General features: G+C 43.0%; 1 protein-coding gene across 1 annotated transcript in view; it reads left to right on the forward strand.

Moving 5' to 3' along the window:
* LOC126335283 (carboxypeptidase B-like) overlaps nt 1-25395 on the forward strand; it is a 231396-nt gene that overhangs the window by 121225 nt on the left and 84776 nt on the right. Inside the window, exon 2 of the mRNA XM_049998368.1 lies at nt 16799-16898. Within this exon, the coding sequence (XP_049854325.1) occupies nt 16799-16898 (100 nt within the window). The remainder of the gene's footprint in view (nt 1-16798; nt 16899-25395) is intronic.

Below are 25395 nucleotides of genomic sequence, written 5' to 3' on the forward strand. Positions count from 1 at the left end.
TTCGTATGATGCACCTGTTACCGTAGTGCCCTTTGGAACGCAATGGGTAAGGATTACGCCCTCGCTGTCCCAGAACATGGACACCATCATTTTTTCAGCACTGGCGGTTACCCGAAATTTTTTTTGGTGACGGTGAATCTGTGTGCTTCCATTGAGCTGACTGGCGCTTTGTTTCTAGATTGAAAAATGGCATCCACGTCTCATCCAATGACACAACCGACGAAAAGAAAGTCCCATTCGTGCTGTCGTTGCGCGTCAACATTACTTGGCAACATGCCACACGGGCAGCCATGTGGTCGTCCGTCAGCATTCGTGGCACCCACCTGGATGACACTTTTCGCATTTTCAGGTCGTCATGCAGGTTTGGGGAAGAGAACCCACAGAAATGCCAACTCTGGAGGCGATCTGTTCAACAGTCATTCGGCGATCCCCCAAAACAATTCTCTCCACTTTCTCAATCATGTCGTCAGACCGGCTTGTGCGAGCCCGAGGTTGTTTCGGTTTGTTGTCACACGATGTTCTGCCTTCATTAAACTGTCGCACCCACGAACGCACTTTCAGCACATCCGTAACTCCATCATCACATGTCTCCTTCAACTGTCTATGAATTTCAATTGGTTTCACACCACGCAAATTCAGAAAACAAATGGTTGCACGCTGTTCAAATAAGGAGAACGTCGTTATTTTAAGTATTTAAAACAGTTCTCATTCTCGCCGCTGGCGGTAAAATTCCATCTGCTGTACGGTGCTGCCATCTCTGGGACGTATTGACAATGAATGCGGCCTCATTTTAAAACAATGCGCATGTTTCAATCTCTTTCCAGTCTGGAGAAAAAAAAATCAGAGGCCTTAGAACTTGAATGCACCTCGTAGTACTGCAGCCGGCTCGAATTATATATATATATATATATATATATATATATATATATATATATATATATATGTGTGTGTGTGTGTGTGTCAGCCGGCCGCTGTGGCCGGGCGGGTCTAGGAGCTTCACTCCGGAACCACATTGCTGCTACGGTGTCAGGTTCGAATCCTGCCTCGGGCATGCATGTGTGTGATGTTCTTAGGTTAGTTAGGTTTAAGTAGTTCTACGTCTAGGGGACTGATCACCTCAGATGTTAACTCCCATAGTGCTCAGAGCCATTTGAACCATTTTTTGTATGTCTGTGCATGCGTGTGTGTGTATGTGCGTGCGCGCGCGCGCGCGCGCGTGTGTGTGTGTGTGTGTGTGTGTGTGTGTGTGTGCGCGTAATATACACTTAGAGCCGAACAGACTGGTGCACCCGCCTAATATCGTGTAGGACCCAGCGGAACACGCAGAAGTGCCGCAATTCGACGTGGAATGGACTCGACTAATGTCTGAAGCAGTGCTGTAGGGAACTGACACCATGAATCGTGCAGAGTACGAGGGGGTGGAATTCTGTTCTGAACAGATCGTTGCAAGACATCCCAGGTATGCTCAATAAAGTTCATGTCTGGGGAATTTCCTGACCAGCGGAAGTGTTTAAACTCCGAAGAGTGTTCCTGCAGCCACTCTGTAGCAATTGTGGACGTTTGGGGTGTCGCATTGTCCTGCTGAAATTGACCAAGTCCGTCGGAATGCACAATGAACATGAATGGATGGATTCAGGTGATCAGACGTACCTGTCAGAGTCGTATCTAAACGTATGAAGTGTCCCATATCACTCCAGCTGCACGTGCCCCACATCATTACAGAGCCTCAACCAACTTGAACAGTCCGCTGCTGACATGCAGGGTCCATGGATTGATAATGTTTTCTCCATACCCGTACTCGTCCATACGCTCGATACAAAGTTAAACGAGACTCGTTCGACCAGACAACGTGTTTCCAGTCACCAACAGTGGAATGTCGGTATTGACGGACCCAAGCGATGCGTAAAGCTTTGTGCTGTGCTGTTACCAAGGGTACACGAGTGGCCCTTTGGCTCCGAAAGCCCATAGCGATCCTGTTTCGTTGAATGGTTCGCATGCTGACACTTGTTGATGGCCCAGCGTTGAAATCTGCAGCAATTTGCGGAATGGTTGCACTTCCATTACGTTGATGGTTCAAATGGCTCTGAGTACTATGAGATTTAACATCTGAGGTCATCAGTCCCATAGACTTAGAATTGCTTAAACCTAACTAACCTAAGGTCAGCACACACATCCGTGCCCGAGGCCGGATTCGAACCTGCGATCTTAGCAGCAGCGGTGTTCCGGACTGAAGCGCCTAGAACCGCTCGGACACAACGGCCGGCTCCATCACGTAGAATGATTCTCTTCAGCCGTCGTTGGTCCCGTCTTTGCGGGATCTTTTTCCGGCCACAGCTGTGTCGGATATTTGATGTTCCACTGAATTCCTGATATACACAACACACTCGTGAAATGGACGTACGGGAAAATCCTCGCTTAATAGCTACATAGGAGATGCTGTGTCCCATAATATCACTTTCAAACTCACTTAAATCTTGATAACATTCCATTGTAGCAGCAATATCCGATCAAACAACTGCGCCAGACACTTATATAGGCATTGCGGTCCGCAGCGCCGTGTTCTGCCTGTTTGCGTATCTCTGCGTATCTTTGTTTTTGTATACTCATGCCTACACCGGTTTCTTTGGCACTTTAGTGCATAATTGGCAAACGTCATTACCAAAAATCCCGGAAACTTCTTGACTGATTTACTTTACATTTTCACATAATACTCTAACGAAGATTCAGACAGACACAGAGTATCTATAAAACCGAAACGTTGTCAGCAAACAGCAGAGCCGTATTTATGTTTTTTTGACTTACGATTACTATACAGCTACAGAAAATGAATATACAACAAGAATAGAAGGTTCAACGTCAGAGAGAGGGGGGAAGAGAAGATGGATAGAAGGGTGGCAGGAAATGGAGACAGGAAGCGGAACGGTAGAGACTCTAACATTCTGCGTGGTGTCTGTCTGTTCTAAGTCGTGTCTCCCTACCACTTTCGCGCAACGACGCTCTGAGTGTGTTTTTTAAGTAATTGACTAGTTTGAACCTGGGACCTATTGCTGGTAAGGAGACGCCAGACCACACATGACATATAGAGTTCAGAAGAGTTCAGTGAGACTAGCGACGATATAATCAAATACTTAATGATTTCAGCGTCGGCTCCACTGCATTCCCTGTAAAAGAATCTTAATACTAACTAAATTTTGTGGAAGGGGTTCAAGGCTTTCCTATTTTTAGATGGCTGGAAAAATAACGTTGAAAAAGCAGTTAAGTTTACCATTGGAATTTTTATCCTACTCACAAAATATTGTTTATTAATTGTACTATTCATAAATACAGGATGATAAAAGCCAACTCTATTCAACAAAAATGTGAACGAATATTCCCTGAATGGGTTTCCAAGTTCTATAATGGATCAAAGGATGACCTATGCCATATCACATCTATAATCAAGGTTTAAATTAAGTTTCATAAAAGAGAAAACTATCAAAAATGGTCTACAGTGACCCTCAATTATCTTTAATTACTTATTTAACTTGTCGTAAATTACAGTGGCTGATGTGGCTTCTCAATAACTATATAACAGAAAAATCATCGCATTTCAGATATTAACTTCTAGTAGCAAATGTGAATACCACAAAGTTTAATTGACGATCGACACTAGTATTACGTAAAAATGGGATGTAACCGATGAGACCTCTGCAGTTCTGAGTGAAGCCTTATGCACTCATTACCTAGTGCGTTCATTACCTTGTCGTTGGTTAGGCAGCATCAGGGGCGGCTGGCGGTGCAGCTCCACACACCTCGCTGTCTCGGTAGCAACTCTCTCAAACTTATCCTTACTATTGTTTACTGAAGTTGGTTTAAGAAAAAGGTATTTGGCTGTGTTTTCAACTGACCAATCAGGGTCTCAATGTTAACCTTAAGCTCCGCCTATAAAAATTCCGTCTATCCAATGAGAAACGTGGTGGGGATATGTTTTCAATGTTTGCTACGTAACAGAGACGGTTATAGTCTCACGCTAAAACTTGCAGCTGCTGTGCCCTTTTAGTGCTATCATAAGGTCTATACTGTTCTTCTGGAGGGCTCTCTGTTTTAACATGGACTCGGGGATGGACCTCTTGGTGGCCGGCCAGCAATGTGAATGTCCCATTTTCCCGCTCTTATCGTAGGGCCTTCTAGCCTACACGGCTCTGCTCTCGACTTCTGTTCTCGTTTCTCCCCTCGGAACTGCGTCTGTTTCAAGGTGGGAAGGTATGACATGCATTTAGACATTCTTGTGTTAGTCTGTGGTATTCCGTTTGCTCAGTCGTTGATCGTATCACTTTGGTTAATTTAATGTCAGGATTTATTCGGAGCTGTGTGACATATTGCCGGATTTGCTTATCATGTCAGGGTTTTCATGGAAGGTGTTGGATTTGCCTGACACCTTACAAGATGACTAAAGAGAGGGAGCAGGAAAAGATGGGAGAGGAAAAGATAGAGACGGGAGGAGGTGAACAGAGAGAGGGGGAGGGAGAAGGGCAGGAGGAGATGGAGGGGGGAGGAGAAGACAGATAGAGAGGTGGCGTGATGGACAGAGGGAGGAGGAGAGAGAGAGGGAGGAGGAGATGGAAACAGATGGGGGGGGGGGGGGGAGAAGATGGACAGATAGAGAGGTAGAAGGTGATGGACAGAGAGGGGAGGGTGAAGGAGGCGATGAACAGAGAGAGGAGGAAGGATAAGGAGATCGACAAAGAAAAGCTGAGGAGTAGATAAATAGAAACAGAGGAGATAAGAAGATTGCTACATAATTCCAATTCCTGTGCATATCAGAAACAAGTGCATTCTCTTTTTTTTTCTTTTCCATTTAACCAGCCTGCGACACTCAGCGCGTGGCTGGAAACAGCCGGTATTTGTTTTTATCTTACTTCTAAAATCTTTTGGGGCTGAGAGTTGACCTCGTCAGTGGTGGGGGAATCGGCTCTTCGAAGGTCAGTGAAAGAACCGGCTTCCTCTTGCGGGCGTGGGCTGTACAGGTGGTGATGACCAATACCGCTCGGAGAGCCATTAATGGGACATCCTTGTTTATAACAGTGCTTTATTGATTTCAGTACAGAGACAGGATCGCAGCAAGCTGGAGGCTATTGCCCCAGTGATGACGTCGGTGCCTGCCGGCGCACTGGGCTCAGAGGTCATCAGCTGCAGGCTCTGGGGAGAGCACAGCACGCGTCAGTAGCGGCGCGCCGTGACGTCAGCGTAGCTGCGCCGAAGTGTTGCAGACGCGGCTGCTGGCAGCCTGAATAACTAGCGGTCGTCGCGTAGCACACCGGGAAGGACGGTTTTTGAAACGGAACATCAAACATGAACGAAGTCGAAAGTGTATGACCACACCGTGAAATGATCTGCAACGATGAGGGCTCTCAAGTTCGCTGTACGAGGGGGGACCCAAAGGAAACCGGATTGTTGTCATAAAAAATTTATTGACGAAAATTTTTACAAAATTACTTCAGTCACCTTCAATATACTCTCCATTACATGCGAAGCACTTGTCAAGTCTCTTTTCCCACTGTTGGAAGCATGTTTGGAACTCTTCAAGTTTGATGTTGTCCAGTGCTCTTTGGGAAGCTGTTTTTACCACCTCCACATCGTCATGACGCTCTCCTTTTAGCATTTTTTTCATTCGTTGGAATAGGAAAAAGGCACACGGGGATAGGTCCGGCGAATACGGAGCGTTGGGAACGACAGACCACCTCTGAGATGCCAAATAGTGGGCCATTCGTAAGGCCGCGTGTGCTGGAGCGTTGTCGGGATGCAGAAACCAGTCACCTGATCGTCAAAGTTCCGGGCGTTTCCTCCTCACATCCTCTCGCAGAAGCCTTAAAACACCGAAGTAAAAGTGCTGGTTAACAGTCTGCCCAGGGGGTACGAATTCCCGATGCACAATTCCACGAACATCAAAAAAGGCAATGATCATCGTCTTCACATTTGACCTCACATGCCTCGCTTTTTTTGGTCTGGGACAGTTGGGAGCCCTCCACCGCATTGACGCTTGCTTGTTTTCTGGGTCACACCCGTAACACCAACTCTCATCCCCTGTAATGACTTTGTTAATGAAGTTTGGATCACGTGCAACCTCTGTTTTCAAGTCCTGACACACATTCATGCGGATGGTTTTTTGCTCCTGTGTGAGAAGGCGCGGAACAAATTTAGCAGCAACACGTCTCATGTGCAAATCCTCATTCAAAAACTGCTGACTCGAGCTCCAACTAATTCCTGTCTCTGCTGAAATTTGGTCGATCGTTTGGCGACGATCCTCGTTGATCTTTTGGTGGACCTTTTCAATGTTCTCCTCATTTCGCGATGTTGAAGGGCGTCCAGAACGAGCCTGGTCTTCGACACACATCTCACCACGTTTAAAGCGCCCAAACCACTCGAAAACCTGTGTGCGGCTCATAGCGTCCTCCTGAAAAGCTTCCCGAAGCACTTGGTGGGTCTCCGTTGCAGTTTTTTTTTTTAAAGCAGGAAACAAAATTTCACACACTCTCTTTGTTCTTTTAAAGTTGCCATAACGACTTCGCAGTGGTAACCCGCCAACAGTCAGAGAAACACAATACCACACTTGCACGTTCAGCTCTACACTGACGCCGTCTGCACAGCTGTTTCATGAAGGTCTCTACTAACACCATCTAGCGTAAGAACCCTGCACTACTTCTACGAGTGGCAGCGCCCTCGGAGTCCCGTTTCTTTTGGGGCCCCTCCTCGTACACCAACAGAGAGGGCGGGCAGGCGTAGCCCAGGATCGAATGTGCGACCCACCGTGGAGGTGCCTCCAGTACAAAATAGTAATCCGGCAGGTACGAAGGTGACAAGTTGTCTCCACACGCCCTCCAGTCGAAGTTGCCGCTGCTGGAGACTCAGCATCAGAAATGACCTCCGTACACTCGCTTCAAACTCATCAGCCACTCCTGTGACGTCATCTCCGAACTCGCCGGCTACTGTGCCCGAGGACTCGTAAGTCTCCCCCGCAGCCCACACGTCACCTGCTTTCCCAAACATGCGCTACCGTTTTGAATGAAATATGAAATTTCCACCATTAATCTGTAAATTATTACTCATTTATTTCACACAATCATGATTGCAGCTTTACAGCCATCTCAAGTGCAAATTGAAACGCCACAAAATGTTCGATCTGCCTAAATGACAGAAGCAAGTTTTATGGCAATATAACGACATCGGTTAGCAGTGAATATGGTTCCTTTTATACATATTTTTGTAGATAAAACTTTTTCGAAGACAGCCTTAAATTTATTTTAGTAGTTAACATCTATTCAGAGAATATTTAACAATTATATTTAATATACACACTTTCGAAGCGTTACCAAGTCTGAAACGGCAGTACCGGAAAACGTGTCACAAGGATAAGTGCAGTCTCTAAACTAATTATTAAAACAAATTACAGAAATGAATAATAAGCTACACAAACGACTGTTAGTTCATAAGGACAAGTCAACTTAAGTAAGATTTTGGAAGTCTAGTTACTGCAACCTTAATGCGTTCCAGCCAAACATGACCCCTCCAAGTGGCCAAAATAGTTCATTCTAAATTCCCCAAAAGCATTTAAGCAAACACGAACGTCTTTGTTCATATTACGTTAATCTAAACAATACACGTTTCTAAGAAGAAGCTTTTCTTCCATACTAAGCTTTCTTCGCAAGCATACCATCGCAATCTGGTATTTGTATCCACTGAGCCATATTACACTACTGGCCATTACAATTGCTACACCATGAAGAAACGCAGATGATAAACGGGTATTCATTGGACAAATATATTATACTAGAACTGACATGTGATTACATTTTCACGTAATTTGGGTGTATAGATCCTGAGAAATCAGTACCCAGAACAACCACCTCTAGCCCTAATAACGGCCTGGATACGCCTGGGCATTGAGTCAAACATAGCTTGGATGGCGTGTACCATTGACCAGACGTTATCAATTGGTGAGAGATCTGGAGAATGTCGTCGCCAGGGCTGCAGTCAAACATTTTCTGTACCCAGAAAGGCCCGTACAGGACCTGCAACATGCGGTCGTGCATTATCCTGCTGAAATGTAGGGTTTCGCAGGAACCGAATGAAGGGTAGAGCCACGGGTCGTAACATATCTGAAATGTAACGTCCACTGTTCAAAGTACCGTCAATGCGAACAAAAGGTGACCGAGACGTGTAACCATTGGCACCCCATACTATCACGCCGGGTGATACGCCAGTATGGCGATGACCAATACACGCTTCCAATGTGCGATCGCTGCAATGTAGCCAAACACGGATGCGACCATCATGATGCTGTAAATAGAACCTGGATTCATCCGAAGAAATTACGTTTTGCCATTCGTGCACCCAGGTTCGTCATTGAGTATACCATCGCAGGCGCTTCGGTCTGTGATGCAGCATCAAGGGTAACCACAGCTATCGTCTCCGAGCTGATAATCCACGCTGCTGCAAACGTCGTCGAACGGTTCGTGCAGATGGTTGTTGTGTTGCAAACGTCCCCATCTATTGACTCAGGGATCGAGACGTGGCTGCACGATCCGTTACAGCCATGCTGATAAGATGCTTGTCACCTCGACTGCTAGTGATACGAGGCCGTTGGGATCCAGCACGGCGTTCCGTATTACCCTCCTGAACCCACCGATTCCATATTCTGCTAACAGTCACTGGATCTCGACCAACGCGACCAGCAAAGTCGCGATACGATAAACCGTAATCGGGATGGGCTACAATCCAACCTTTATCAAAGCGGGAAACGTGATGGTACGCATTTCTCCTCCTTACACGAGTCATCACAACAACATTTCACCAGGCAACGCCGGTCAACTGCTGTTTGGGTATGAGAAATCGGTTGGAAACTTTCCTCATGTCAGCACGTTGTAGGTGTCGCCACCGGCGCCAGCCTTGTGTGAATGCTCTGAAAAGCTAATCATTTGCATATCACAGCTTCTTCTTCCTGCCCGTTAAATTTCGCATCTGTAGCACGTCATCTTCGTGGTGTAGCAATTTTAATGGCCAGTAGTGTAGCATGCCTTCCACTGACTCCAAAACATCGCCAATTTTGACTTCAGTGCTGTCAAGCGAAGGCAGGGTGGAGGTTTGTTTTGCTTTCTGATGAATGCTGGTTCTGTCTCGTTGCCAGTGATGGCCGAATGTTGGTTAGAACGAGACTAGTCGAGGGCCTGCGTGTTAGACCCACTGGACCAACACCTGGAGTTATGGTCTGGGATGCGATTTCGTGTGGTAGCAGAACTCTCGCGGTTATCCCACGTGCCCTGACTTCAAAACTGTACGTCCTGATGCGACCTGTTGTGCTGTCATTCATTAAGAGCATTTCGAGCAGGTTAGCGCTCGCTCATATACCGTTGTTGTAACCCAAGATGTTCTACTTGGTATGCTTGATCACCATATCTGCCACTAATAGAGCACATATGGAACATCATCCGCTGACAACTCCAGCATCATCCAGAACCAGCATTAACCGCTCCTCTATTGACCGACCAAGTGCAAAGGGCATGGAGCTCCATCCCAGAAACTGCCATCCGACACCTGTACGGAACAATTCCATTAACCCGTGATCTTGCAACGGTGATCATTTAAGTATGTTACCCAGACAAACGCATTCCCAAAATTCCACTATCGTACATTGATTATTTATTAATGCTGGGATGTATTTTTCCGTCATGTATCGGCAGGAATAGTAGATTTGAGAAATATTGATGGGGACTGGATTATATTCTCGGAAATAGATCTTGTACCCTCCTATCCAAATCCTCTGACTGGGTAAAATTCCGATTCTACAGGCGTGGGGGCTGCTTAGCGAGCAAGTCATAAAATTTAATTGATGGTAGGACCCTGTTCTGCCAGGCTCAGGAAACGTCTGCGATAGTTTCAGATTAACAAATATGCAGATGGAAGGGGGATCACTGCTGTCAGCTGCAGCGAGACATTAAGTGGAATCAGCGGCGACGAGCGCAAATGTTTACGGGACCGGGATTCGAACCCTTCGAAAGGACAGACACCATGCATTCATATAATTAACAAATATGAGTTGGAATACTTATGAGTTCCATTCTTGAGACGAGAAACAAACAGAAATATTGTCTTGAAGCTACATTATAAATAACCTAGAAAATTTTTAAACGAAATTTTACATTTATACATTTTTGTTTTTGTGGTCTTCAGTCCTGAGATTGGTTTGATGCATCTCTCCATGCTACTCTATCCTGTGGAAGCTTCTTCAACTCCCAGTACCTACTGCAACCTACATCCTTCTGAATCTGCTTAGTGTATTCATCTCTTGGTCTCCCTCTACGATTTTTACCCTCCACGCTGCCCTCCAGTACTAAATTGGTGATCCCTTTATGCCTCATAACATGTCCTAACAACCGATCCCTTCTTCTAGTCAAGTTGTACCACAGACTTCTCATCTCCCCAATCCTATTCAATACCTCCTCATTAGTTATGTGATCTACCCATCTAATCTTCAGCATTCTTCTGTAGCACCACATTTCGAAAGCTTCTATTCTCTTCTTGTCTAAACTATTTATCGTCCATGTTTCACTTCCATACATGGCTACACTCCATACAAATACTTTCAGAAACGACTTCCTGACTCTTAAATCAATACTCGATGTTAACAAATTTCTCTTCTTCAGAAACGCTTTCCTTGCCATTGCCAGTACTCCAAACTTTTCTTTTGTTTCCTTTACTGCTTGCTCAATATACAGATTGAATACCATCAGGGAGAGGCTATAACCCTGTTTCACTCCATTCCCAACCACTGCTTCCCTTTCATGTCCCTCAACTCTTATAACTTATACATACATTATCGAATAAATTGATATCAAATTCAGACGATTCAGATGCATACATAGTCCAGGCTCATTAATGTTACCATCTCCTACGTTAAACGTCAGTGTATAACCATTGACAGACGGCGGGGGGCAGCACTATCTGTGGAGAGAATATAAATCTGTATCTGTAAACAGATCACGTGCTGCCGCGGTTAAGGTATACTGTGCATAGCAAAATGGTGCTGTGGTTCACCACAGGCCATAGATGACAGGGGTGAATGAGAGCTGTGGAGATGTGTATTGGCCAACAGATGTACAACTGTCAAGACCATGTGAACCAAGGGGCTACCAACTGTCTCTCCTCAACAACCATACAGCAAACGTTTGCTGCGTATGGGCCTCTGCATCAGGCGCCTGGTTCACGCACCCATGGTGAGTGTTGTTATCCAGTGACGAAGGCTGGAACGTACACGCCAGTATCGCAACTGGACGTTGACTGAGTGGTGACACGTAGCCTTCTCAGATGAATCAAGTTTTATGTTCCACCGCACTGATCGCCGTTGGCATGTGTGGCCTGAAGTGTCTGAAAGCAAACACCACATCAATTGTCGGAAGGATCCAGACCGGAGGCTTTCTTTGGGAGATCTCTTCAGTCTGGAATGCAAAGTGGATCAACACAAGTATGCATCTATCCTACATGCAGTTTGTTTTTCCTCGGCATGATGGCATCTACCAGCAGGACGATGCAACATGTCACGCAGCTCGTAGTGTACGTGCGTGGTTTGAAGAACACTGGGAAGGGTTTATTGTACTCTACTGATCACCTACCTCACCGGATTTAAACCCATCCAGAATCTGTGGCAGTGCCTCGATCGAGCTGTTTGCTCCACGGATCCTCAACGGGGAAACGTAGCGGAGCTGGTCATCGCACTGGAGTTAAAATAACTCCACATCCTTGTCGGAACCTTCCAGAATCCCACTGCCTCTCTTCTTGCACGTCTCGCAGCGGTCCACCCTGCAAAACATTGTTATTCAGGCTTTTGACAGGTGGTCACATTAATGTGGCTGATCAATGTGTATATCACACAATCTCAACTGCATGTTCCGTATATCGTGAAACACCAACAGAATAGGTGCAGATACAGATATAGCTATAAATGGGCATGGAAATGGAGGATGGTATTCCAGCTACCGCTGTGAGCGAGGTGCGGTCTGTGATAAAGTTTTTGAATGCACAAAACATACAGTCGACTGAAATTCATCGTCAGCTATGCCAATCTACGCGCATGAGCAAGCAGGTATTGCAGCCTTCGTGCCCGAGACATGTTCGTAATGAGAAGCGCAGCGGCAGACCATCCATCATTGCAGGCGACCTGGTGCAGCTTGCGCCAGAACGCATAATGGAGAATTGTCGCTTCACATCACGGAACTCAACAGTCAGTTCCCGCAGATGTGGCACGCGTTGAGCATGAAACGGTCACGGAGCACCAGCTGTTCCGGAAACTGTGCGCCAGGTTGATGCTGAAGCAGCTGACTCCAGAGCACGAAAGCGCATGGGGCCAGCTTTGACTGTCCTGCTGCCTTACCGTGACGCCTGCGATGAGATTCTGCTCTGGATCATCACAGGCGGTGAGACAGCAGTCAATGCAGTGGCGTCACAGTGACTCTCCGTGCAAGACGACATTCAGGAGCGGAATGTCGTATGTTTAGTGTTCTGGGACAAGCGCAGAATTCTCGTTATCGGATTCCTCAGTAAGGGTGAGATAGTGGTCAGCTTTAGTGCGAAACAAAGCATAAATTGCGACAGGCCATACAAATCGATCGGCGCGTGATGCTTACTTCTCCTCGTCGATTTGATTCATACTGATAGTTTGCTTAGGGCATTACTAGGACTTCAACATTTATAAACAAGAAGACGCTAATCTCAGTCATTTTCGAGAAACTCGAGTTTGAGGATTTTAGGCGTGTGCATATTCTTTGTACGGTAGCTAGTCGCTAGTAATCAAGGATTCCAAACCCGAGCGACTAAGGTCTTTCACAAGCACAGGATCTGTGGAACGTATCACACTGCCGGCATTTTTTTTTTTTTTTTTTTTTTTTTTTGCCATTCCCACGTAATTCTAACAACAGATGTCGGTGGTACGCTGTGAAATTGAATGATGAGTGAGAACCGTTACGTCGGCCCCTGTGGCCGAGCGGTTCTAAGCGCTTCAGTCAGGAACCGCGCTGCTGCAACGGTTGCAGGTTCGAATACTGCCTCGGACATGGATGTGTGTGATATCCTAAGGTTACTTAGGTTTAAGTAGTTCTAAGTCTAGGGGACTGATGACCTCAGATGTTAAGTCCCGTAGTGCTTAGACCCATTTGGGAACCGTCACAAGCGACACGTTGGAAAAACAATACACGTGCAAAAATTAGGCGTCAATCCCAAGTGCTCTAGGTTCCAATAGTTGTTTTCCATGTTTCTACGACCAGTGTCTTCCTGATTCGTCGAGTGCTCCACAGGTCACGTATTATACTTGTCACAAATGTTGATGTAATAATATAAATAAAATGACTGATTTGTAAGTTTTCGTCTCTCCTTTTCTATTTCCACTCTCCTTTTTTTCCTGTTTCAGGCTAAAGATCATAAAAAATGAATCATTCATTGGTAATAATCTGCACAGTCGTAATAAATCTTTTGTTAGATTATGTGGCGATGAAAAAAAATGCCAAGGGAGAGATTCGGTCGATGTACCTCGTTCTTCTGAAACTAAACGCTTACACGCATGGCTGCGGAGTGCTTGCATATTCAGGACCATTCAAAAAATATGTAAGCAGGCAGAAGATTTTAAAAGTCAATTATCTCGGAAACGGTTGAGAGTTACGTCTTTCTGCCCCAGTTGTGTGCTGGTCTTGTCCGACACATGCTGTCAAAGTGGATCAAATCGGTGACGGGAAGTTCGTGCAGTCCCTTCCTTGATTGCTGCACAATAACTCTCGGCCATACACGACTCCGTGCACAGCAGAGCTCTTGCAAAACGCACGGCTTGATCATCCACCCTGCAGCCCGGACCTTGCTCCCAGTTGTTTCCACCTCTTCCGGAACCCCATGAAATTCCTGTCTGCTCAGAGTCAGCGTTTTCAGGGTGCAGGTAGAGATGGTGTAATACATTGGCTCTAGTCTCAGACGACAGATTTCTATGACACAGGGACACAAAATTTGCTCTGAGGTATGGCAAATGTCTGATATCCAGTGGTTCCAATAAATCTTTCAATTACACTCATGTTCAGAAAAAACCGAATACCTTGAACCACTGGAGATACGACTTTCATATTCACAGAACATGTACATTAGTATGTTCTGCAGAAATGATTAGCATTTTAGTCAGCTCGGTTCGGCATGCCTTGCAGGCACAGGGTCCGCCATGGGTCCTGATAACTTGTTCGATGTGCAACGGCGTTGACACGTAATAGGCGTAAATGTCGTCCTGTCATATAGCCATCCGCTCTGGTTCCAAAGTTCATCTGTGGTGGGTGCCATTAAATGACATCACTGCATCCGTCGTTTCACCATATCCCACACATTTTCGACAGGCGACAAGTCTGGTGATCTGGCAGGGCAGGCAAAAGGCTGACATCCTGTGACACAAAAAAAAAAAACTTGTTCTTCCACCAACACGTGAAAGAGCATTGTCTTGCTGAAAAATGGCGTCTGGGGTAATGTGCAGGAAGGCTATGGTTACGGGTCGCAGGACGTCATTTACGTAGGTCACTTTGGTCACAGTGCCCTGGACGTGCACCAACTGTAATTTGTGGCTGCACCCAATAGCATCCCACACCTTAAGGCCTTAAGTTGGCGCTGTATGTCTTGTACGAATGCAGTCACTGTGATGCTATCGTCTCTGTCTGGGGCGAACCAATATGCGGCTTTCACTTTCAAACAAACAGAACCTGGATTCGTCCGAAAACACTGATGCCGTTCCTGTTCTTAGCGACGTCGTTCATTACACCATTTCTGCACATTCTTCAAAGGTAGGAGGAGAAGTGGACGTCGAGCACGTAACACACGCCGAAATAAATGGCGACAGACAAAGTTATTCCTGATAGTGTACGATGTGTAACACTGTTCCACTGTTGCGCCAGAGCCGAGGAGGACGCAGATCTGTCCTGCAATGCCGTTCGGATGAGATGTTGATCTTATTGAGGGTTCATTGTATGGTGCGACCTGACTCGTTGTATTATACGGCCTTCCGTGAACCACTGGCCGATGTGGCCGAGCGGTTCTAGGCGCTGCAGTCTGGAACCGCGCGACCGCTACGGTCGCAGGTTCGAATCCTGCCTCGGGCATGGATGTGTGTGATGTCCTTAGGTTAGTTAGGTTTAAGTAGTTCTAAGTTCTAGGGGACTGATGACCTCAGATGTTAAGTCCCACAGTGCTCAGAGCCATTTGAACCTTCCGTGAACCATTCTGCACACACGGGTTGCATTGCCGAAACAATGAGTCCCGCACGAGTAGCAGTTTCCCAGATGGATGCATCACATTTTCTCATGCCAATAATGCTCCCTCTTTCAAACTCACTGATTTGCGGTACTGTTCGCGCATACGTCTGCGAGTGTCCTGCGCGTCTGCTCAAGCCACACTGATCCATCACCTTCGATTTGTAGCGCCGACGAGAGCCGCAGGCACATTCCACGGTGTTGGCCTGCGATCTCGATGTTGACCTTGAAACCGCTGGCCGATATGTTTCAAATGCCTACCGTTTTTGCAGAAAATACTAATGTCTACATCTACGTCTACATTATTACTGTGCTATCCACAATAAAGTGCCTGGCAGAGGGTTCAATGAACCACCTTCATGCTGTCTCTCTACCGTTCCACTATCGAACGGCACGCGGGAAAAACGAGCACATAAATTTTTCTGTGAGAGCCCTGATTTCTTTTATTTTATCGTGATGATCATTTCTCCCTATGTAGGTGGGTGCCAACAGAATGTTTTCGCAATCGGAAGAGAAAACTGGTGATTGAAATTTCATGAGGAGATCCCATCGTAACCGAAAACGCCTTTGTTTTAACGATTGCCACTCCAATTCCCGTATCATGTCTGTGACGCTATCTGCCCTATCTTGAGATAATATAAAACGAGCTGCCCTTCTCTGTACTCTTTCGATGTCATCCGTCAATCCCACCTGATGAGGATCCCACACCGCACAGCAATACTCCAGAATAGGGCGGACAAGCGTGGTGTAAGCAGTCTTTTTGGTAGACCTGTTGCACCTTCTAAATGTTCTGAATCGCAGTCTTTGGTTTGATCTACCCACAACATCATCTATGTGATCGTTCCAATTTAGGTTATTTGTAATTGTAATTCCTAAGTATTTAGTTGAATTTACAGCCCTCAGATTTGTGTGACTTATCGCGTAATAGAACTTTTAGTACTCATCTGAATAATTTCACACTTTTCATTATTCAGGGTCAATTGCCACTTTTCACACCATACAGATATCTTATCTAAATCATTTTACAAGTCGTTTTTGATAATCTGACGATTTTACAAGACGGTAAATGACAGCATCATCTGCAAACAATCTAAGACGGCTACTCAAATTGTCTTCTATGTTGTTAACATAGATCAGGAACAACTGATGGCCTAGAACACTTCCTTGGGGAACGCCGGATATTACTCCTGTTTTACTCGATGACTTTCCGTCTATTACTACGAACTGTGACCTTTCTGACAGGAACGTGGATATGAACATGGATAGGAACATCCTATCGCTAGTCGTTCACCTTGCTTTTTTTTCTGAACTTGAGAATAAATTGCGTTTCGTTTCTTGTCACGAGCCCAGGGAATCTTACTTTACGTATGCGCTTCGTTTTTGGTCCCAGTTGGGTTGCTTATTGAAATGGACATAGTAAGACAGTACTGGTACATCCTTTCTCCTTACTTCTTCCGGTTGTCGTCAGCAGCAATTCTCCAGAGCTTCCTTGTCTGTTCCAGGTCGGCGGACTTCGCAGTCTCTCCGGACATCCTCGAGGATGTCAAGGACTTCCTGGAGGAGCACGCTATCCCTCACACTGTCATGATTCCCGACCTGCAGGTGAGCCAAACTCTGTATAATTTACTGTTTGGATGTCGCAAAGTCGGCATCTGATTGTTCTGACGGTACAGTTTAAGTATTGGAGTCGTCTGTGCGAATGTTAAATGACGGCGTTGCCTTATCCCACAAAGTTTCTGATAGCTGATAGTACTTCATACTATTACTTAAAGAGACTGTTTGTAGGGATGCTGTATTTATTTAATTCACGATTCAAGTCTATTTATTTTCTTGAAGAAACCGTTCTTAGACAGAAAACCTTTCTCATGTCTTCCCCTTCTTATTCATAGATATTTCTCTGTAAACAGTGAGCGGAGCGGTACCAGAGAAATGGTGCAATCTATCGACTGGGAGGAGACGATGTACGAAGGGCGTTTGCTAAGTAATGCAACACATTTTTTCTGGACAATTTTCGGTTGAAAAAATGCGGAATATGTTGTAGCACATCGTGGAATATTCCCGCTTCAGTCCGATAGGTGGCAGTCCATTACGTAGCCTTCAAAATGGGTCTGTAATGGAAGTACGTTCCAAACAGGGAACTGTCACTTGAAACGTCCCCTTTGAAAATTAATTATCAATGGCAGTGCTGGTAAAACTGTTACGTTATTTGATGCAGAGACAGCTGAGTAAAACTGAACATACCCAGACAATTCTCTCTTTACTTATTCTGATCACTAAACTGACACACAATATTTTTTAGCGCAACGCAATCTGACTTTCAATAATCCCTACAAAAGAATGGCCGTGACTGACAATAACTTACACCTTTCATGAATCACTTACCTCACAAAAATCTTCGTTACACGAACTACTGCAATACATCGAACGCCAATTCTGCCAGCTAAATAAAAGATTCTAACTACTGAAGGCACTAAAAACTGATAGGCATAGTTAGCAAATGAAACATTTTGATAGAGAATAAACAATATATTTATCTTAATAGAGTTCAAAAGTCATCACATATATATCTATCAATTCATGACATCCATAATTATAAATTTCCTTTTTCTGGTGGACACAGGCCGAGATCGTTCGCTTATAGTAATTTCTCAAAACTGTGGCATCTCTCTCCCCACATCCACCACTGCTGGCGACTCACCTCCAACTGCCCAACGCTACGCGCTGTTCACTTCCAAACTGCCCAGCACTACACAAGCGTATATTCCAACAATGAGTCCAATCAGCCACAGACTGCACAAGGCGCAGTCAGCGATTTTCATACAGAGCACTACGTGGCGTTACCAACATAAAAACCTAAACAGCCTACTTACACACTGAGTATCCTTTGGTGGAAAACCAGAGCATCGCAGATATTGATAGGCGCTTGTAGAGCGTCTACGGCGACCTAGCAGTGAACAAAAGCACTGTGAGTCGTTGAGCGCGGCGTCTGTCGCCATCGCAACAAGGTCGCACAAACGTGACCGATCCCGCTCGTGCCTGCAGGCCGCGCACAGCTGTAACTCATGAAATGGAAAGCGCGGAAACTCTCATTCGAGGTGATCGACGGGTCACAGCCAAACACATTCATCACAACGCAAGTCTGCGAACCCGAGAGGACCTCGCAAAACTTCCAGTAAGCTAACGTAAGGTTGCCCCATTGAACGGAGATTACATTGAACGGAGATTATACTGAAAAAGTGGGTTTTGTAGCAAAAGAGCGGAGGAATAATACGGTTTATTGGAATCCCGAATGAACCAACCTGCATTCGGAAAAAAAGAAAATGTGTGATGTTACTTGTCGAACGCCGCTCGTACAACGTGTCACTATTCTGAAAGGTGTCTTTGGATGTTACTCCACTCGTTTGAAGTGAGATGACGAGATGATGCTCACTGTAAACAAAATGAAAGTTTCACTGTACTTTTTGCAGGTGGTGTCCACAGCTCGTAAATATACGAAGAAATTTTTTTTTACTAACAAAAAGAACCGCTACTAAAAAATTTATTTCCTATTGATTTTCGTCACTGTTCAATACTAGCCAAACTGTTTATCACCGAAGGGAATACATGATATACATTTCACTGTCTATCAGTGCGATCAAAGTGCTTAAAAAAATTGTAATGACGTAAATTTAAGATACTGACACGTAACTGTTTTAGGTATTAATATGGTGTCACTCCTTCCGGTCATCAGTAACAAAAATGAAATCATAAAAAGTCATTCTGCGTCGCCGAAACTAAAATATATAGTACCAAGTAATTAAATCAACAGTATCCAAACGTATGAATGAAGCAGTTGAATATGATACACTTGCACAGAACAACCTGTCACCAGGAGTGAAATACATTAACACAATTCAATAAGGGAGAATGTTGCACCTTGACGATAGAGTACCTAGGAACGCACGATATTTCCTCGTCTGTGTTTCAATCTAATGACCAATTTCAGAATCACATGAAGGGTCGCTCACTAGAAACCGAGCAGTTTGCGATTTTTCCACTGTTTCTGTTATTGTGAGACATGCAGTTGTGTTTTGTGCAATATTGGTAAATATACAGAGTTCTACATGTTTATGAGCTGTATAATTTATTAAAGCTTTTTGGAAGACTCTGTAAGTTCTTTAGTTATAACATTTTATGGTGAGTAAAAGTCTATATTATTTTCAAAATTACTTATGTAACTTGTGGACGGTTAATCAATAAATCGTTAGTCGTGTGCACCATCTTAGACTTTGAAACACAAGGTCTTCTACCACCTGGAAATGTGACATTTACAAATTAACTTAGTTTTTTTTTACCTGCTGTTTCAAAATGCGTTTGACTTGTAATTCCTTTTTGGTAACATTTGCACTCAATTTGATTTCACTTACTGAATATCGGTGTGTATTAAAGCAATAAAGTAACAGACAGAGATTTGTAATTCCTTTTTGGTAACATTTGTACTCAATTTGATTTCACTTACTGCATATCGGTGTGTAGTAGAGTAGTAAAGTAACAGACAGACTATTAAACATAGTTCTGAAACATCTAAATTATAAAATCACTTTAAAAATCCACCATATTTTGTCAGTTTTGTTATTTAAGATGACTTTATTGCACCATGTCCACCATATTTTGTCAGTTTTGTTATTTAAGATGACTTTATTGCACCATGTATGCAAATCACATTATTGGCGAGTTTCAGCCTGTGTCCATTTTAAAATGTCTGTGAATAGAATACCAAAAGGACAGTAAACAGATAAGATATTTTAGTGAACATCGTTATGCTAGCACGTTACAACTTACATACCATTGGTAATGTCTGTGTCACATATAAAACCGGTTTCGTGCAAACGTCATTGTGGTAAGATTCTTATAGAATGGTCTCATGCGTTCCTTTTCCCTAAAGTAGAATATTAGAATTAACTGTTTAGTCATTAGTAAAAATACAAAATACCATAGATACAGAAAAACACAAAATGGCTGCGCAACCACTGCCAGATTTTATGACAGCAAAAACAGTATCTGTTCTCAATTAATTCACATATAACTCAAAATATGATTAAATTGTCTTAAAATCTATTCTGAAATTTTGTCTGCATGTTTAATATAATAAATCCCATTCCAGAAAAAGCAGCTGAAGATATTGTTAAGGATGTATTTCGAACAATTATTAAGTGGTTCTCAGAAAATGGACTTTCCCTCAATTTTGAAAAAACTCACTATACCCAGTTCTGTACACCGAATAGAGTCATACCGACAATTGACGTAGCATATGGCTAGGGCTCAGTTAACAGGCTAGATTTCTCCAAATTTTTGGTTGTATTAATATTAGCACTATTCATGTGTGTGTACAGATCTTGTAATCAGACTTGTTCCACATCATGTCGGTAAAATAATCGTGAAAATGATCTACGAAACCCGACATAACTAAACTAAACTAACTGGCTACTTTATAAGATGTTCGTTTATCTATGTATGTCCATGGTTTTTCCTTATCTGCACTGTGCAAAATCATTAATGTTTTTTTTATAGAAAAGCATTTTTGTTTGCCAATTAGATGTATAATTTATATTTATTCTGCTGGTTTCGGTTCTTTCGACCATCATCACCTGAAAGAACTGAACAATCATAAGATATCATATGTAATAGGCAAAAAAAATAGTGTTGACCTCTGAAACCAAGATTATACTTAAAGAATTATACTGTTGGTTTAAAAGTACATATTTCTCATAGAAGCCAGTTTTGTATACCAAATGGAGCAATGGGGAAATGTAAAATGCAACATAATTACTGCAGATTTTGACAAATTCTTAGTAAGTTTCAACATGTTACACGTGCACTCTTGACAGATAACAGGTGACTGACGTCTCAGGCCTATGTGCCTTCAGGCGTCCAACTTGTCTAATATCACAGAGTAAAAACATACTAGGTACAATAAAAGCATTGATTAAATCGGAGGGGAGGCTATTTCACAAGATTATTTACAATGTTGGCATTATGTGGTACGTGAAAAAACAACACGCTATGGGTATAGAATAGGGAATACAAAGAACGAACGTTAACGTATAGGACATGCACATATGAAAATAATGTCATGTGGGAACCATATACTGGTATAACACAGTAATGGCCTTGACAAACTACACTTCTAGAAAATAACAACAATAATTCACCATATCATTCAATGAGTGAAACGTCCCCTTAGAAAAACTTATACAAGACTGGGCTTAAACTAACACACAATATTTTTAGCCAGTTCTGATGGAATTCAGGTCTGTCGTTTTGTCGGTAGTTTACATAGTTTTTTGTTTGTCGGTCATGTTGTGGAGAATTTCTCCCTGAATCGTAACTGCGCGCTGGACCGTTGCGTCTGAAGTTATTCTGTCTTCCTTGATAATAATTGTTTTTGTTCCCATATTTTCTGTTTCTATGGTTATCTCCGTCATATTCATTACTACGGAAATGCGATCTTTCTCTGTAACTATTATTACTCCGCCAGTGGTTGTCATATGGGTGGTGTCTGTTTTGGTCACGATTTGCGTTGTAAGAATAGACTTTTCGTGTCCAGTTATTGTTTCTGTCGTCACGGAATTGTGACGGATGTGACCTGTAGTGATTATTTTCCTGTTTTCGTATCCGGCTACGGTCTGTGTCAATTTCTAATTCTTATAAGAAACCCTGAAAAGCTTCAATGTCATCTTTGCAACGTCCTGCCAAAATAATATTTCTTAAATGTTCAGGCAATTTGATTAAGTAAATGCGGATGAGTTCTGAGGGGCTGTATGGGTTTGACAGGTACTGATTCATGTGCAACATGTTTTCAAAAAATTTCACAAGACTGGAAAATTCAGACTGTTCGAAATGTTTCATCATTATGATGCCATGTTTTACTCGGTCTTGTGTAGCTTGAGACCAATACGCTGAGAGGAAGGCATGGTAAAATTCTCCTTCACTGTGACAATCGTGAATGACCGATCGCATTCTTACAGCAGGTTCATTCTCTAAGTAGCCACACATAAATTCTAATCTGTGCTCTAATGACCAGTTAGGAGGAAACCAATGAGAGAACTGATGGAGCCACGCTTGTGGATGAATGTCGTTGCCAGAATTCTTAAATGTTTTGAATTTACGTGTAGTAATGAACAGCTTATAGTCAAAATCATCATGTCGGCGAGTCGCATGTCGGTCATTGTTACGTCGTTTCGGCGGTTCCATCTCAAAATTCGATGTACCTTGCCAATTTCTTTCATAATTTCCGAAGTGCAATGTGTTATTATTTTGTGGCTGCTCCGTATTTCTATGTCCCTCTTCCCGTATTGGAGCGCGAGTGTCCTCTGAAATATGTAATTCTTGTATTACTTGAGCCAACTGATCTTGTACTTCCCGCGTTTCTCTTTTGTACTGTGTGTTGATTTGATTTTGATTCTGTTTGAATTTTCTAATTTGTTCATACTCTTCAGTGTCAGTGAAGGCTACAGGTTAGGTGTCATTCAGATCATCATCTACCTTTGTAGATAAGTTAGTGAACTGATCTGAAAGTTCGGCTACTTTATCAGATAGTGAAATTATTTCCTCTGTGTGTTTTTCTGAACCAAGTTTCAGAGTGTCCATTTGTGTTGAAATCGTATCTACTGTGTCCTTTAAGTTTTCCTGAGTTTTTGCAAGTTGCATAACCGAATCGGTAGATGCAACTGAGTCAATTTTAGTTTGCAAGGTCTCATGATTTTCATGAACAATAGTTTGCAGTTCTTTTATGGCTGCCTCGTGATTCTGTAATGCATTTTCATGCCGCGAAAAAATAGGTTGAAAATGCACACAAATTTGTGTTTTTACGTCATTACAGACTTTTTGACATTTCTATTCAATGTTACGTAACTCATTAGTTAAATCTTCACGTGTTTGTTCAAGCGTGGTGTCTAATTTCCGAAGATTTTGTTCCATTGTGTCTAACTTATGAAGATTTTGTTCCATTGTGTCTAACTGTTGCTGTGTTTGTTTCTGGTGTTGTTCCATTGTGTATAAATTTTGAAGGCTTTGTCCCATTTGTTGCATTAATTGTAATAACAATGCACTGGTATCTGAAACATGTTCCTCAGTGCTATTCGGCAATGCATTTGAACCGGCAATATTCGCAGTCTGAAATGTGTCTTGACTTATTTGAGAAAACTTTGAGGACGCCAAATCTGAATCTACAGTATTTGCAAGATTGTGTCCTGTCATTTCGGAATCCTGAGGCGAGCTGTTGCCGATCGATCGAATGATAATGCTTCCCTGTTCACTAATTGTTTCACTGCCTGCGCCATTATTTGCAGCCCACTCCATTTCCCAATGCATAGTTACCAAATTACTACTTTGAATGTCTGTTAATTCATTACACAGTGGTCCTGGTAAGCTACGCTCGTCGTCACTATTATTTCTCAGTTTACTTTGGAGCCTAGTGTTACGTTTTTCACACGTCATTATTGTCACAATATTTCACACGATAACACAGAACACCATAATTTGAAGAGCAAAAATAAGAGAACACATTAACATAGCACTGAAAATAATATCTAGTAGTTAATTGCAAGCGCAGCTGCGAATTACTTGGTGCAAATCTACATGCATGCCACAACTGTTTTACTGTACAACAATGAAAGACTGCAACTACAAAGGAGATTCTCTCTACAATTACGCACTAGCAATAAACAATATCTACACTAATTGCACAAACTACAAGAAAAAATCAGAAGATTCCAGTGAGGTATCCTTGGCTAAGGGTCGACATATGAAACGTCCCCTTAGAAAAACTTATACAAGACTGTGCTTAAACTGACACACAATATTTTTGCGCAACGCAATCTGACTTTCAAAAATCCCTACAAAAGAATGGCCCTGACTAATATTAACCTATACCTTTCACAAATCACTTACCTCACCAAAAATCTTCGTTACTCGAACTACTGCAATACAGCGAGCGCCACTACTGCCAGCTAACTAAAAGATTCAAACTACGGAAGTCACTAACTACTGATAGGCACAGTTAGGAAATGAAAGATTTTAATAGGGAACAAACGATGTATTTACCTTAATAGTCATAATATATATATCAGTTCATGACATCAATTCTTACAAATTTCAAAACTCCGCTTCTCTCTCCCCACATCCACCACTGCTGGCGGCTCACCTCCAAATGCGCAACGCTACGCGCTGTTAGCATCAAGCTGCCGCTGCCCAACACTACAATGGCAGACGACAATGCAAACCAGCCACAGACTGCACACAGCACAGCCAGTGATTTTCCATACAGAGCGCTATGTGGCGTTACCAATAAAAAAAAACTAAACAGCCTACTTACATGAGGAAGTGTCAAGATTACAATTTTTGTTGCAGTAACAAGCGTCAATTTATCACCAATAAAATGACAAATGAACAACTGTAATAGTTAATGACAGTAAATTTTTATCAGCTCACATATTATATGAGAAAATGGAACTCTTATACAAAATCATCAAAGTAAAACATTTGTTTGCACCTTAAACAATCAGCACTTAAAATTATCAAGGTGAAACTATTGTCCATATAATATAAAGAGTTACTTTGCAACTGTAGAAACAAGATATGTCACTAAAATTATGTTAGATAATATATTACATGACAGATCAATAACACATGTATGTAGCACAATGTAGGCTTCTAGTTACAGTAGACTTGAAACTAAGATCTCGGGCTACCAATAACATAAACCCTAGACCACGGACTGTAGCTGTAATATACACTGGGTGTAACTGATTATAAATTACAATAGTACTGTTTACGTACCAATAGTGGTAAGAATAAGCACGTAAGTGATAGTACATGAAGAAATATCATCTGTGCATCATTGTTCATCGTTGTTTAAGATGCAAACAAATGTTTTACTTTCATGATTTTGTATAAAAGCTCATTTTCCCTTGTAAGATGTGACTGTCATAGGTTATAATGGTTGATGACTTGTCGTTTTATTGGTTATAAAGTTGACACTGGTTCTGTAATGATAACTTTAACTCTGACACATACGCACTGAATAATAAGTTGAGTTATCGTAAGTATTTTCTATAAG

The sequence above is a fragment of the Schistocerca gregaria genome, chromosome 2 (genome assembly GCF_023897955.1).
Source record: "Schistocerca gregaria isolate iqSchGreg1 chromosome 2, iqSchGreg1.2, whole genome shotgun sequence".
In the NCBI taxonomy this organism is placed as follows: domain Eukaryota; kingdom Metazoa; phylum Arthropoda; class Insecta; order Orthoptera; family Acrididae; genus Schistocerca; species Schistocerca gregaria.